This window comes from Sinocyclocheilus anshuiensis, unplaced genomic scaffold (assembly GCF_001515605.1).
Source record: "Sinocyclocheilus anshuiensis isolate Anshui unplaced genomic scaffold, SAMN03320099.WGS_v1.1 scaffold627, whole genome shotgun sequence".
Classification (NCBI taxonomy): domain Eukaryota; kingdom Metazoa; phylum Chordata; class Actinopteri; order Cypriniformes; family Cyprinidae; genus Sinocyclocheilus; species Sinocyclocheilus anshuiensis.
Window position 1 is genome coordinate 466,390 of NW_015549703.1, and position 14,958 is coordinate 481,347.

The 14,958-nt window shown below is 37.5% G+C and overlaps 1 protein-coding gene across 1 annotated transcript in view; it reads right to left on the reverse strand.

Moving 5' to 3' along the window:
• spegb (striated muscle enriched protein kinase b) overlaps window positions 1–14,958 on the reverse strand; it is an 87,794-nt gene that overhangs the window by 45,885 nt on the left and 26,951 nt on the right. The window contains exon 3 of the mRNA XM_016449924.1: window positions 2,176–2,262. Within this exon, the coding sequence (XP_016305410.1) occupies window positions 2,176–2,262 (87 nt within the window). The remainder of the gene's footprint in view (window positions 1–2,175; window positions 2,263–14,958) is intronic.

Sequence of the window (14,958 nt, forward strand, 5' to 3'; positions counted from 1 at the left end):
GTTTGGAACAACATGAGGGTGAGTAAATAATGACAGAATTTTCATTTTTGGGTGAACTATCCCTTTAAACCTACCTGAAAAACTTCAAGCATGGTTAATTTTAGTTGTATCTTGTTATTGTATTTGTTTGTGCCATTGCTTGTCATTAATCTATTAATATTTTATTACTGACTGTTTACTTGTCTTTTTTAGTTAAAATAAATTCAACTCAGAGTTGAAAGTTTTTTTTAAGTAGGCCTATCTTCCTCACAATATAAATATGAATCACAAATAAAAACCACAAAGGAACTATAAAAATAGTCCATCTGACTCATGCACTAGATTCCAAGTCTTTGTAAGCAATACGATAGCTTTGTGTGAGGATCAGACTGAAATGTAGCTCATTATTCACTGAAAAGGTCATGTCCACTGGCTCGTCATGTTCACAGATGAGAAACAATGTTCTGTTTGGTCAACGTGCCATTTTTAAATCTGAATGCAAATGCAAATGAGATTTCAGAGCTTCAGTGGAGGGGAAGATTATCAATGAAAGGGGAACAAATCAGCAAACATCGTATGATTTGAATATTGAACTCGGAATATAGCAAATAAGTTGTATAATGCTGTTTTTGAAGCTGTATGGCCATGGTTGCTATAACTGCCATTGTATGGAAAAGATTGTCCTTTTTGTGTGTCACAAAAGTAAGTAACAGCCTATGGCTTTGTAATGACATGTGCGCAACCAGCCCTCCTTCCAGAAACTATACACCTCCAGAGAGAGGAAAAGGGCAAGAAAACTAAACCATAAAACCCACACACCCAGGACATGATGTTTCTGTACTTCAGTACAGACCACTGGGCACCAGAACATTCAGGAATAAGAAGTTCCCATATCCATCTATAACTGTTAACAACCACTACTGTACAGTCCATTACTTTTACTAATATATTATATTGGGCATTATGCAATAAAAAAAGAACATTACGTGATATATATTTACACAGTTGAAACACACTGCACAGTGCACACACCTGTTAATGTTTCTGTTTACTCATTCTAGATGTTTATTCTTGCAATGTATCTTGTATTTAATATACTTAATTGCTCATTCCTGTAAACCAGTAAAAAACCTCGTGTGTGTGAGCACACTTGGCCAGTAAAGTTTTTCTGATTCTGTTTGACAGCATTTTCATTTTATTGGGGGAAACTATTCCTTTAATGGCTGATGGGCTTATAAATAAACTACCATTCAAAGGTTTAGGGTTGGTAATTTATAATGTTTTTGAAAGAAGATGCTCACCAAGGCTGCATTTATTTAATCAAAAAATGAGAAAAAGACGTAATAAAGTTAAAAATTATTATAATTAAAAATAACGTCATTTATTTTAGTTTATTTTTCAGCAGCAATTACTCCAGTCTTCAGTGTAACAACATCCTTCAGAAAGCATTCTAATATGCTAATATGATGCATAAGAAACATTTCTTCTTATTATCAATGTTGAAAACAGTTGTGCTGCTTAATAATGTGCTGTGGTAAGCATGATATATTTTTTCAGGATTCTTTGATGAATAGAAAGTTCAAACATACTGTATGTACATATTTTTTTTAAATAGAAGTGTTAATTACTATATAAAAGAATAAAATCTTACTGACTCCAAACCTTCAAACGGTTGTGTCTCTGTTATAATGTAAATATTAACAAGCTCTACTATAAAATACATTTCTGTCAGGACCACTATCGTCAAAGATGATTGACAATTAGCATACAGTTTGGATTGGCGGTATGGTTCTGTTCTGGGCAAGAACTCCCTGCGCCTCCATGCAGCCTAGCATGGATGAGAGCAGGGAGAGCAGCGATAACCCCCCCAGGGTAAACAGAACAGAACTAACATAAATGTATTGCAGATATTGTTAAAGTTCAATCATTTTATGTACACATTTTAGAATTAGTCCGATTCAAGGAGAATCAGATGGCTGAATCCCGACTGACAGAGGAGGAGTTGGGGATGGAGGAGGGTAATTAGCTATTGAGCAATGCGAAAAGTGCTGATAATACTGAAGGACCTTATATATGAATGATTAGATAGCTTGACTAACATGACCTGCCAGAACTAACGCTACGCTTGATTTTAAGACATAGGACTGTTTTTAAAAAAAGGTTGACATAGTAGTTCATTTTAAAAGTGTCATTTACCTGCCTCATCCTGAAAACCTCTGGCTCCTTCTTTAGCTTCCAGGGGTATTTGTGGCTCAGCGGCTTCGTCTTCTGTAGTCTCAGAGTCTAACACAAAGAAATACGACATTAAGCCAAAAAAAAAAAAAAACACCTGTAATGATAGCAGATATCAAACTATCAAATATCAAAGATATCAAAATAAAATAAAATCATACTATGACTTTTTGAGTAAACAGGTTTTCCTTTCTTGAGGAAAAGTGTATCACAAAGCAGGATTTGGGTTGCCACATAGTGATAGGTGAAATGAATAAATAAAAATGGTGTTTGGTGGGGAAAGAGAGGATGAACCACTGCAGTGAGCCCAAAGATGAAAACAAACATTACCATAACTTTGCTTCCGACAGGAGCGGAAAACTTCGCTTCCATAGTGGCAGAGGAAAGAAGCAGACAAGACATCACCGTTACTATAGAGACGAATCCCATCCCAGAAAACAGATAACACAGCAACAAACTGCTGAATGGACACATTTGCACAGTTTACTGGTCCTGGTTGACTAGTACTTGGTGCACAACATCACTGCCATCTGCTTTTGCTTTGTTTAGACGAATATATTCCTGAACTTCCTTTGAGCAAACAATGGTAAGAGCTGGTAAGGATGGTCAAACAGGCCAATCAAAATGCAAAATGACTTACTTAAAGGCTTAGTTAGTTAAAGACAAAGTCTCTGCACATTAAATTAAATAAAAATTTTAATTAAGCAGGATCTCTTTTTATTTGCACATCAAAAGCCCTGTGGGCTCCGTTCTGCCGGTACAAATTTGTAAAAGGAGCAACAAATTCCTGAATATTGTTATTAATAAATCAAATATTTCCCATCTCAGACGAGATAAGGATTGAGCATTTAAATGTATATTTTTCAATCATTCATGTACAGTATAATATATTAAGCCAGTTAATTTTAATGAAATTATCATCCTTTTTAAATGAGATCAAGGCTAATTTAGTTACTGTGGTAAATAATCTGCTGTGTATTTCTAACTATTAATGATTATCAGAAACAACATTTTAATCCATGAGGTTCATATCTAATAAAAAGGAACTAATATGAATTCCCATGAATGAAAATCGTCAATGGAGAATGTAATAAAGAGAGTAATCCACATTAATTCTGCCTGTCTAATTAATTATTTAAGGCATAGTTTCAATTTAAAGAGCTTTTATAGGGATCCACATCTAAAATCTCATCACATCAGTGCAAAAGTGTCAGCAGTTCGTATAAATTGCTTCAATGCTAAGCTTTTTGCATTATTGATGCCGAGATTATAGTGCCTTCGTACATAAAGTGAATTGATTCATTGTTAGGCTCCTCTTTATCAGAGCGAGCAGACAGACAATTCCAGACAATCTGTCTAGCATGACTTCTCAAACCCAAGCACACAGACACAACACTGACACTGACTGACATCTTCAATAATAGAGGAAATAATAATCAAAAACACAATGGTTTATTACAAATCACAATAGCAACACAATTCAACAACACTAACAATTCATAAAAAAGATGCACAATCAGTACTTAAAACTGAGGATGCATTACATAGATGCTGCATTAAGGAGATATATTTCAGAGTGTGCAGATTGATATAACGCAGGCTAAATTATTTTATAATTATCAGAATGATATCCCCATTAGCAGTCATTTATAATAAACGCTTCTCAGAGGTAATGCAGCAGCGGAGGTACTTTATGCACAATTTAGGGCACACAATTTAGATCATATTTGTCTGAACTGAACACTCCGTCTGAAGTACGCCCTCTAGGTGTCTCTGATGAGGTTATGGAGGGCCTTGATTCAGAGATTGATTACAATAACATATTCAGAGGGATATTAGATGACTTTTTGGGCTTGCCTCGGAATATCAAGTGATGGAAATCCTAAATCTTAATGATTTATCATCAATCTCCAGATGCTACAGAGGCTTAGACTTTGTTTTGGCACACATTTGTGTGATACTTCAAAGTTAGAAACACATTTTGGAAGTTGGCAAGTTGCATATGGCACTGCTGAACATAATTAAAGACGAGCGTTTTCTGCCTTGTGTTGGCTGTTTACATATTTCATACTGAAACAAGAAGTCTGGGCGAGATATCAAGGAGCTAACTAAACACAGAAAACAAAACATAAACAACTTAACTCAGCAAAAGTTATTTTGAATTGCGGTAACAAACACGATGGAAAAATGCAATTCATATTTTAAGCTTTCCAAAGTCGTGTTCAAAGCTACTGGGGGAAAAAAAAAAGTTTTAAAAGCTTTGAAGTTTGATAAATGTATTTATACATTTATATGAGATACATTTTTGATTTGCCATCCATAAAAAATATTTAATAAATTAATTAACTTTTGTGGGCCAGGGTGTAACACTACTTAATTTCCCAGAATGCATTACCTATGTTGAAATTAGTGTTATTATTTTTAACTAAAGCTAAAATTAAAAAATTACAAAAAGTACTAATTACTGAAGTACAAACTACTAAAACTTAAATATAAGTAAAGCTAAATAGAAATTAAACTAATTAATTAAACTAATAAAGCACAAAAATACTACAGCTGAATTCACTTGAAAACTGAATATATAAAAATAAAAGCTTATTTAAAATATTAATAAATATTCTGAAACGATATAAATAATACTAAACACTGGTTGAAAGTCTTCAAATTCAGTCCTCTTCGTGTCATTACAATTAAATTTCCAGTTTAACTTCCTGTGGTCGCCAGTTCAATTCAAACTCACTCTCGTGACTTCGATTCTTCAATTTTGCATTTTTCCCATGACTGCTAGCAAATGGATATTGCAAGATCAGCAGCATTCGCTTTCAAATTGCAAAGGGAAAAACCAAAGCATCCTCGATTTTAAACAAAGACTAGACATTAGATGACTGACAGACTGAAGAGTTATCGTAAAATCTCTCTTGTAATAACCTGTTATCTATAAAGCCAAACACACCATGAGTGAACCGCCCAAAAGTTCGGTTAGAGTGTCCGGTTTTCTGGAAAGAGAAAGAGAGAAGAGGTATGTTATTAGTTGCAGAGAATGCTTCAAAATGTATGATTATGACTTCAAATGAGCAAGACAAACAAGCATTTCAAACAGTAGATCAGCAGATCTCCCCAAAGCAGATTAACAAGAGCGCTTTTGAAATGAGAACCGAGATGTAGCGATGGTTACCGCTTGTGCCACTTGTCTGTCTTCAAAAAAACATGTCCGTCTCTGCTCTGCTAACCTAGATTTTAAATCTTATATAGGGCATTTGGTCACTGAGAGGCTAAAAATATTGAGCTAGCTTCTTTTGCCAATCCCTGCGTTGGTGTACCCGCATGTCACCTTAGATTAAATGCATCTGCTAAATGACAAGTATGAAAGCTTCCAGTACAGCATAAATGGACTACGGAATGGTTGATCTTATTCTGTTACAAGCTGTTATTCCCAGTTTTCAAGCAACATACTGTAAGGCATGTAATTTCTTTGTCCATTTCTAAACAAATTCATCTTGTTCAGTGGGAAATGCGATTCTCAGCTTCCCAGTACAGCTTCCTTTCCACCTGTGTTCAGTTTTCACAATGGATGAATGTAAACTGAAGCAACAGCGAGGATGCATAAGGCAGCGGCTGTCTGTCACTCCCAATCCATTAGTTACAGGGAGAAATTAAATCCTAATGACTGAGGCACCAGTAATTTCAAACCCTTCTTCTGTGAATCTGCTCCCTAACAGCATTAGCTAAGGACGGCGGCCATCCGTTTCAGAGACTTGTGCCTGGAGGTTTGCAGGGCTGGTGAAGGGGAAAGGCAAATAAAGGTGGATGAACTTTTAGAGGAATTACAAGTCGGCCATTTAAATTCATTTGCTTAAGCTCAGCTCTTTCTGCTTGTTGTAAAGAAAACATTTACAGGGCATTAAAACATCTGAATAATTAATAGGCGAAGAAGGATTCATGTGCATGTGATGCCGGTTAATTTGTCATTAGCCTCCATGTTTGGCATCTTAATGGACGAAAAGGCTAGTTCCACTTCACCGCACAAGTGCCATGCATTATGCAAAAGATATGAATTCTTCTGTTGCCTTGTTTAGTCAAAACTCAAAACTAACAACACAGCCACCACAAATGCATTTTATGGTCAGTCCACACATAAAGATGGCTATTGACAAAGCCTACGCACACTTGAGTTGCTACAAGCACCATTAGCATTTATTTACATGTGCAAAGCCTACGCACACTTGAGTTGCTACAAGCACCATTAGCATTTATTTACATGTGCAAAGCCTACGCACACTTGAGTTGCTACAAGCACCATTAGCATTTATTTACATGTGCAAAGCCTACGCACACTTGAGTTGCTACAAGCACCATTAGCATTTATTTACATGTGTGTCTTGGCAGAAACTGTGTTAAAGAAAGTGTACATTTCCCACTTTATGTAACATTAGTATATGCCTTACATAAGCAATAATAATTCAACTAGATTTATTGTTTTTTTTAACAAAAACTACATTTGAAAAAGTGTTTTCCCCTCCAATTTAATGTCCACTAGACAAATATTATGCATCCACTCCCTTTAAAAACTAACAATTCACCATAAAATCATTTATTCTCAACTGCTATCCCTATATGATCAATAATAATAGGGATGCTTGCTTTATCAAACACCACTAATTACAACAAAATCAATGAATCCACATAACAATCGATTCCCCAATCTATACTTTAAATGGTAAATGAACCGAGAGCAGACTTGGAGGTTGACATGTTTGAGCTTTGGTTCCTCGTCCCATGATAAATCTGAAAGCTGCTAGCAACAGAGGGCCCTTGAAGCTTCAATTACATTTCCCAAATTGACACTTATCCAAAATGACCTGCCAAATGCACACTCGCTCCTTTGATTGTGAGCAGGTCACCGAGGGAGTATCTTCAGCCAACCATCTGTGCTGTGAAGAGCTGAGCAACGCTCATCTTACTGGGTCAATCAGAAGTAAACACGGACTCAAGCACTCGTCGTTTGACATTCAGTGTCTATGTTGTACGACAACATCAAGAACGGCTACCAAAAAAAAGACACGAGGCTCCACAACTAATTATTTTTTATGATGGTCTAATCCAATTACAAAAATTAAATCGAGTCCTCTTTGTCCATAGCAATATGGTAACAAAGATAAAATGAAATATCCATATCTCTAACAGGTTTATAATATATCTAGTTGGTAAAACAAAATGAATATTGCTAATTAGCTTGATTAATTTTTAGAGCTAAATTTGCACATTTTCTAAAGATATTGTGATTGCACATGTAATGCTGGGTTGTTCTTCCCCCAGTGCATTGCTATGAGATTACTAAGATCTGAAATATTTTAGTGATTTAAGTGGTTGCTGAGGTCTTCTGGATGGTTGTTACGGTGTTCTAGATATCCCATAATGATCCTGCTTTCTAAGATACCTTTTTTGGCCAAAATTGCATGTATCCTTCATTATGAAGGCAATTACAATGCCTCACAATTCAAATGCATTACAAGATCAATTAAAACAATAATCCAAGATGTTGGCATTTTGGGCAAATCAGAAGAAATGTCAAAAATAATATTTACATTTAATTCAGAACAGAACAGTTTGGACAAAAACAGTTAAATCTATCCCAGAATGCATTAAAATAAGCTCAATTAAAAAAATATATATATTGGTGAAAAATGCTAATTATGTCAAAAGCTTCATTCAATACTGAATAATATTCATAATAAAATACTTAAATCCATTCAAACTGAACATTTTACCAAATATTTGTGTGTATCATTAGCTTAGCAATATGCTAACGCCAAACTCTTTTGAAACTTTCTGAGTAGGCAGCTCAATAGTTTTAGAAAAGGGCTATAAAATGTTTTAAAAATATGATGCAGTCATTAGTTGGCACCAAAACAACATCAGCTGCATGAAACAAAGCTGCTTTTGTTGTCTTTTTCTAGCCACTCTAATTCTTCAGACAAAAACTTCTGAGTCCCGGTGGTCAGCACCTTGGAGAGCTCAAATTATTTTTCTTGTCAGCCCACACTACAGGCATTCATACTGGATGAATCAAAGAGCTAGGCAACAACTAGATGTTTTGATGCATCATTTTTACCTTCTTGGTCACCAGGTAATTTATACGTTGACAGGTTAGGCTCAGACTGAAGTCTGACGAATGCTGCCAGGCACTATTTAATCTGGGTTATGGTATCTGCCTTCTGCTCTAACTCCACTCTTTCAGCCCTGAGCGAGTGGGCTATTTCAATCTCACCCGGTCTAACTTTTCATTACTCCTGCCAATGCAGCAAGTGAATCACTTCACACCTTAAAGAACACATCTCTCTTGGCTACCTATTGCGTTCATTAATGCTTGTGAGTCAGCAGGGCAGGTTTAGAAAAAACAGTGGGAGCTCATGTAATTCACGGGCCCCTCTACACTGGTATATGGTCACTATATTGATATTACTCAAACATCATTCTGGCTAAAGGTTCGTTCTAAACGCTTAATGTTAATCGGAGGTTTTACATTGATGGTCAATTGGTTGCAGTTTACAAGGTCAGAAAAATTGTACCTTTAGTTTCTCACTGAAGCAGCACCATCAATGGGACACCTTTGTGCCTTATCTACCCATAAAATGCAGATTAGTAGCTTAAGTGAAGTTTTAAGGTAGTATTTAGTATTGAAGTAGTATTTAGGAGTAAATCAGGCAAATATTTATAGGTTTGAGGGTACTACCCTTGTCAGACAAAAGGTAAAATTTTAGCACACGTTTTCTTCCAATGTATGTTTTACATTGTGCAGTGCATTTCAAGAGAGCTCTTTAGGAAATTTGAGATTAACTGTGCCTTGCTGTGCAGAATTTTCACTTTCAAGTAGAATTTAAGACTCGATTTTCAAAATAACTCGGCAATTGGTCTTATTTCTCACATTTGTATACTAAATTATGATTAATCTTGTCTTTCTTGGATATATTTAATAATTTATAGTCAATGCACAAAGATGATGGCTGCATTTGAAACCAAATGCAACTGCCTTGCTGTCTCTTCAGTCAGTCAGCTAATTTACAAACAGCATTTTTGTATGAAGGCACCTTTTAAGGAAACTGATTTCAGTCTGGCTTTCAAACCATAATGGCATGTTTAATGGTCTAGAACAAATTCAAATGGGCTTTTGAGAAATCCAAGCCAATATTGAAGTGACTAAAGTGTTTATTTCTCAGTAAAAGTTGAATCATAAGTTGATAAATTAGCATTCTTCTCACCATCAGACACCATTTTTATTCTTTCCACCAAGCAAACATACATAGGATTGTGAGATCCCAGGTAGTAAAGGAGTCATCTATGATTCTATGAAAAAAACTCTTGGTAAACAAGATTATGCAAAGACTGTTTTGAGACACCTCTTCATACTGCAGAATACTGGCTGCAAAACAAGACTTTTCAGGTTTTGGACACAGCTAACAGCAAACAAGATGTGTGCGGAGTGTGATAACAACAGCACTGATGCGGTCTCATTTACAAAAAACAAAATCTACCATCTTCTTTTGCTGCCTTGCAAGCACTGGTATATCAGTTAGGAAATGTGAATCTAGTTACCTTTAGTAGCAGCAAAGGGATATGCTGTCTCCCTAAAACACACCAAATGGAGGGATGAAATAATTACATATTATTCAAATGACAGGATAGAAAATGAAACTACCATTTAACCTACATCTGAAACTATGACTCCTGTTCAGTATCCGTCTGGTCTCTAAGCTAAATCTCAGCCCCATCCACCCGCCTGTCTCCGTCTGCCGACTAAGAACCAATTATCTTTTTCTTTCACCCATCCCCCTCTCCTTTCCTTCACACCTACTTTTCCTTTCATCTTCACAAGGATTCAGCGGAAGAGGGAAGAGCTTGTCCTGCTCTCACCTGTAAAATGTCACAATGACATATTGTCAAAAGAAGGACACTGCATTTACAGCCAATGGCAAAGCGGTGGTGTGCAGATTGTTAATTTTCACTTTATGTACCATCCACAGAGGGGATGGTTTGCATTTTGACCCGACAATCTGTTTACAGAGAAATCGTCATTAGTGTCATTAGTGGTGTTTGCCAAGCCATAATATTACAATTTGCCATTTAAAGGGATAATTTGACCAAAAATTTTAATTTTTATCATCTACACACCCTAATGCTGTTCTAAATCAGTATGCATTTCTTTTTCTACAAAATACAAAAATAAAGAACATTCGCCCACTTTGACTTTCAATGTATGCATGCATAAAGTATGCAAAATAACGTATCAAAATATCTTCCTTTTTGCGAGTGGTACGGTGTCAAATTTTTACACATTATTGGTAGAAAAGGTGGACAATAACACTCAAAAAAACAAGGAAAAACAAGGAAATGGGTTTTAATATTCATGAAAACATGTGGGATGAGTGCTTGAGAAATTGAGCTTGTTCTGTAAATGCTAGACATAATTTGATTCAGTTCAAGGTAATTCATAGGCTTCATTATTCTAAATTACAACTTCATAAAATTTATCCCATGATTTCCCCACTCTGTAATAAGTGTAAAACATTAGAAGGCACCCTGATTCATTCTTTACGGTCGTAGTAAAATTCAGCCATTTTGGAAATGTATATTTAAAAATCTTTCTGAAGTATGAGCCTTGTATTGGACTTTTAGGTGCAGAAAATGCCTTTTGTAGTAAATATCAAACACAGGCCATTTCGCTCTGCATGTTACTTGCAAAAAAAATTTATTTTAGGATGTGGGCAAGGGAACTGGGAAATATGTTACATTTGGAAGAACTGAGATATATATTAAAAGATAAATTATCCATTTTCATCAAGATCTGGAAACCAATAAGACTGTTCTTGTGTTCCACAGAAGAATGAATGCATTCAGGTTTTGGAACAACATGAGTTTGAACCAAAATATCGAGCAACTTGTGATTGTTTTTTGTCTTGGACCAGTAAGTATCCCCCTAGCAACCCACTAAAAACACCTTAGCAACCACACAGCAATGTCTTGGCAGTGGAATTTCAACAGGCATCTAGTTTTGGAGTGCAATAATAGCCTGCTGATGTGATGCTGTTTGGTTGTATTGAATGTAGTGAAAAAAGACTACAAATGTAATCATTTTAGCTGATGGTCTTGATGTAAAAATCTTCCTGTTGATGCACTAAAAGCGTGAGGTCGTCAAATTTACGATCCTACAGATCCCTAGAAATATGCATCAGGGAAAAATGGGTTGCTGCTACAAGCATTTCTGTTTTATTGCACTTGGACAAGAAAACAACCTACATGCTGACTTGCCATATGTCTTCTGTAGTGGTGCAAAATCTAACAATAAGAGTCCCATATCCAATGCAGGTTTCAAAATGAAACTTTGCTGTGATAAACAATCTTGGATTTCCTATCCCTTGAGAAGGACCACTTAAGAGGCGACAGCAAAGCACCCAAGGGGCTGTCACCTTTGTCTCTGTGGAATCCTAGCTTAACCCAGAATGCATCAGAATAAGATGGGGTTTAATGAGCCAGGAAAATTCACCTATTCAGCTGTAATCATCCTCACGCAATTAGCCAGATGGGTGCCGTTTGTTTACAAGAAAAGGGTGGGGCAGAGGAGTGCGAATGAGTGCTAACAGCACTAAAGGAGGGAACTGGGTCAAGCCTTCCTCAGACAGAGCTCACTGAATGTCAAAAACCCACACATATGGGTCAAACTCAAACTCCCAGTCAGTTATGAGTCAACATGCAAGGCAAGAATAATAAGGCAAGGACTCACCTGAAAGCGTTTCTTGGACCAGATTTTCTTCATGGCTTGGAGTAATCCTGGTCTTTTGTTGCGTTTAACTGAGGTGGGAGTGACGTTTTCTGGGAGCAGGGGATTCACGTTCAGACCTGGTGGTGACCTGATCGTATCGGTAGCATGATCAGAATCCAGCTTGGACTGCTGAAAAAGCCACTTGAGAAAGGAAATGTAACCGGCTGATTGGCAATTCACCTGCTGAAATTTCTCTGAGAGCAAAACTTCTCTCTCAACACCTTGATTTTTCTGAGCATACTCCCTAAAAACTAAATTCTGTATTATAAAGTTGTTCCGCTGCAGATATTGCGCTGTTGTTCTTTCAGTTTAGGCAGCCGCTCAAATTAACACCAGAACAAAAACCGTTTGAGAAAAAAGAACCTAGTAGACGGCACCTCCTCAGTGCTTGAAGATTCCCAAAGGCAAATAATCAGAGCCGGCTCTAAACCATCGCTTGAAAGTTGACCAATAAGAGTGCAGAATAATAAACTCAACCAGCAGCAGCAAGCAAAGGATTGTGTGTGTGGAGAGGTAAGCAGAGAGAGAGAGAGCAAGAGCGAGAAAGGGAGAGAAACCACTACCCTGCACCGTTTCGGGGGAAGGGAGGGGAGAAAGACAAAAAGAGAGAGAGGAAGGGAAATATGGACAGACTGAGTGAGAGAGATAGAATGAGTCAGTCCTATTGAGCCTTGCACTGAGGGATGCCAGGTGGCAAATCTGTTATGTCCCGTTTTGCTTTTTTCCCCCTTTCCCCCCCCTCACTTTCTCGTTCTGTTGTGCACCGAGGCTGAACGTGTCTCTCCTGCCCAGCAGCAACGGCAGCAGCTCCAGTCGGGAGTCTCCTCACCCACTGCCTTCGTTTCATATTCAGGATCAATGCCCGTGACGTCAGAGCAGCCTCCAGTCGATGGTGCCTTTTTGCAACCCACCAGCGGCACATTTTAAAAATTATTTTTGTCTCTTCGCCTTCTTAACCCCCAAGGTACAAGTGGATGGTATGAACAAAATCTTAAAAAATATATAGGTTTTATTTATTTATTTGAAATAAAATGACTTGTTCAATATATCACAATAACAGTATATAAATCAAAATTTGTGATTATATCAAAAAAAGTAAATTGAATTGTTGCCTAGAAGCAGTAACCAACGTAAACTCTGTTTCTTCTCAAGGCTAAAGGAGTGGACATGTTCTGCAAATTTTCGCAGACAAAATCCAGTCATTTCAATAGGAATTCCCCACTCTGTAATAAGTGTAAAACATTAGAAGGCACCCTGATTCATTCTTTACGGTCGTAGTAAAATTCAGCCATTTTGGAAATGTATATTTAAAAATCTTTCTGAAGTATGAGCCTTGTATTGGACTTTTAGGTGCAGAAAATGCCTTTTGTAGTAAATATCAAACACAGGCCATTTCGCTCTGCATGTTACTTGTAAAAAAAAAAAAAAACAGATCTTACAGATGTGGGAAGCAGATTCTGTCCCTACTTTTGAGATGTGGGCAAGGGAACTGGGAAATATGTTACATTTGGAAGAACTGAGATTTATATTAAAAGATAAATTGTCCATTTTCATGAAGATCTGGAAACCAATAAGTCTGTTCTTACAGGCAGACTGAATATATTGGATTACATCTCTTTTAATCAAACTGTCTGAATATACACTATTTGGATAGCTGTTGTTGCCGTCCATCAGGATAAAAGATTGTATATTAACACTCTGTTGCTCATGTACAACATTCCTGATTTTAAAGCACTGGAAGTAACCTTTACTCCTTTTTTGGGGGGGGGGGGCAGCAGCTCCAGTCGGGAGTCTCCTCACCCACTGCCTTCGTTTCATATTCAGGATCAATGCCCGTGACGTCAGAGCAGCCTCCAGTCGATGGTGCCTTTTTGCAACCCACCAGCGGCACATTTTAAAAATTATTTTTGTCTCTTCGCCTTCTTAACCCCCAAGGTACAAGTGGATGGTATGAACAAAATCTTAAAAAATATATAGGTTTTATTTATTTATTTGAAATAAAATGACTTGTTCAATATATCACAATAACAGTATATAAATCAAAATTTGTGATTATATCAAAAAAAGTAAATTGAATTGTTGCCTAGAAGCAGTAACCAACGTAAACTCTGTTTCTTCTCAAGGCTAAAGGAGTGGACATGTTCTGCAAATTTTCGCAGACAAAATCCAGTCATTTCAATAGGAATCTACATGATTGGGAATTTTTTCATGAGGGTGAAAGACTCCAGATTTTACCAACAGAACTTCACTACTGTGAGAGCTGTGCTTCATACATTGCTACTGTCACGTTCGTTACTGTGCTAATGTGCTCCCTCATAGCGAGGAACGAGGAGACCAGGAGTACATCAACAAGGAGACTTTAATTACATTCAGGGAACCAGGAAAACACACGTAGCAGAGGTAGACATATACAATACCGGACGCCGAACTAAGAACAGGTAACACTTTATATACACATGACATGACGAAGGGATGACGAGACACACCTGGGATCAATAGAACTAAACGGGGAACACCTGGAACAAATGATAAGGACAGGAATGGGAAGGACCAAATATGAGCATAGAAACACATGGGGATAAAAAAAAAAACACACACAAAACACAGAACAGAGTCTGACATTACTCCCCCCTCCCGGAAGGCACCCTGGAGGCTGGTGCAGGATTGGGACACGGGGAATACCTCCAGGGCGGATCAGGCAGTCCAGGGTGCCATGGCAGCACAGGGAGCTCAGGGTCCATGGCGGAGCAGACAGTTCAGGAGGGAGCTTGGGGAGCCTGGCCTCGGCACTCGGCTCGGCCTCCACGGATGGACCCCTACTACCCCCTCCCCCCCCAAAAAAAATCCTTAGGGAGAATTCAGAGGCCCTCCGTAGGCTTAACTCGGGAACTGTGGCCCTCCCTGGGCTTGACTTGGGGACTGGAGCCCTC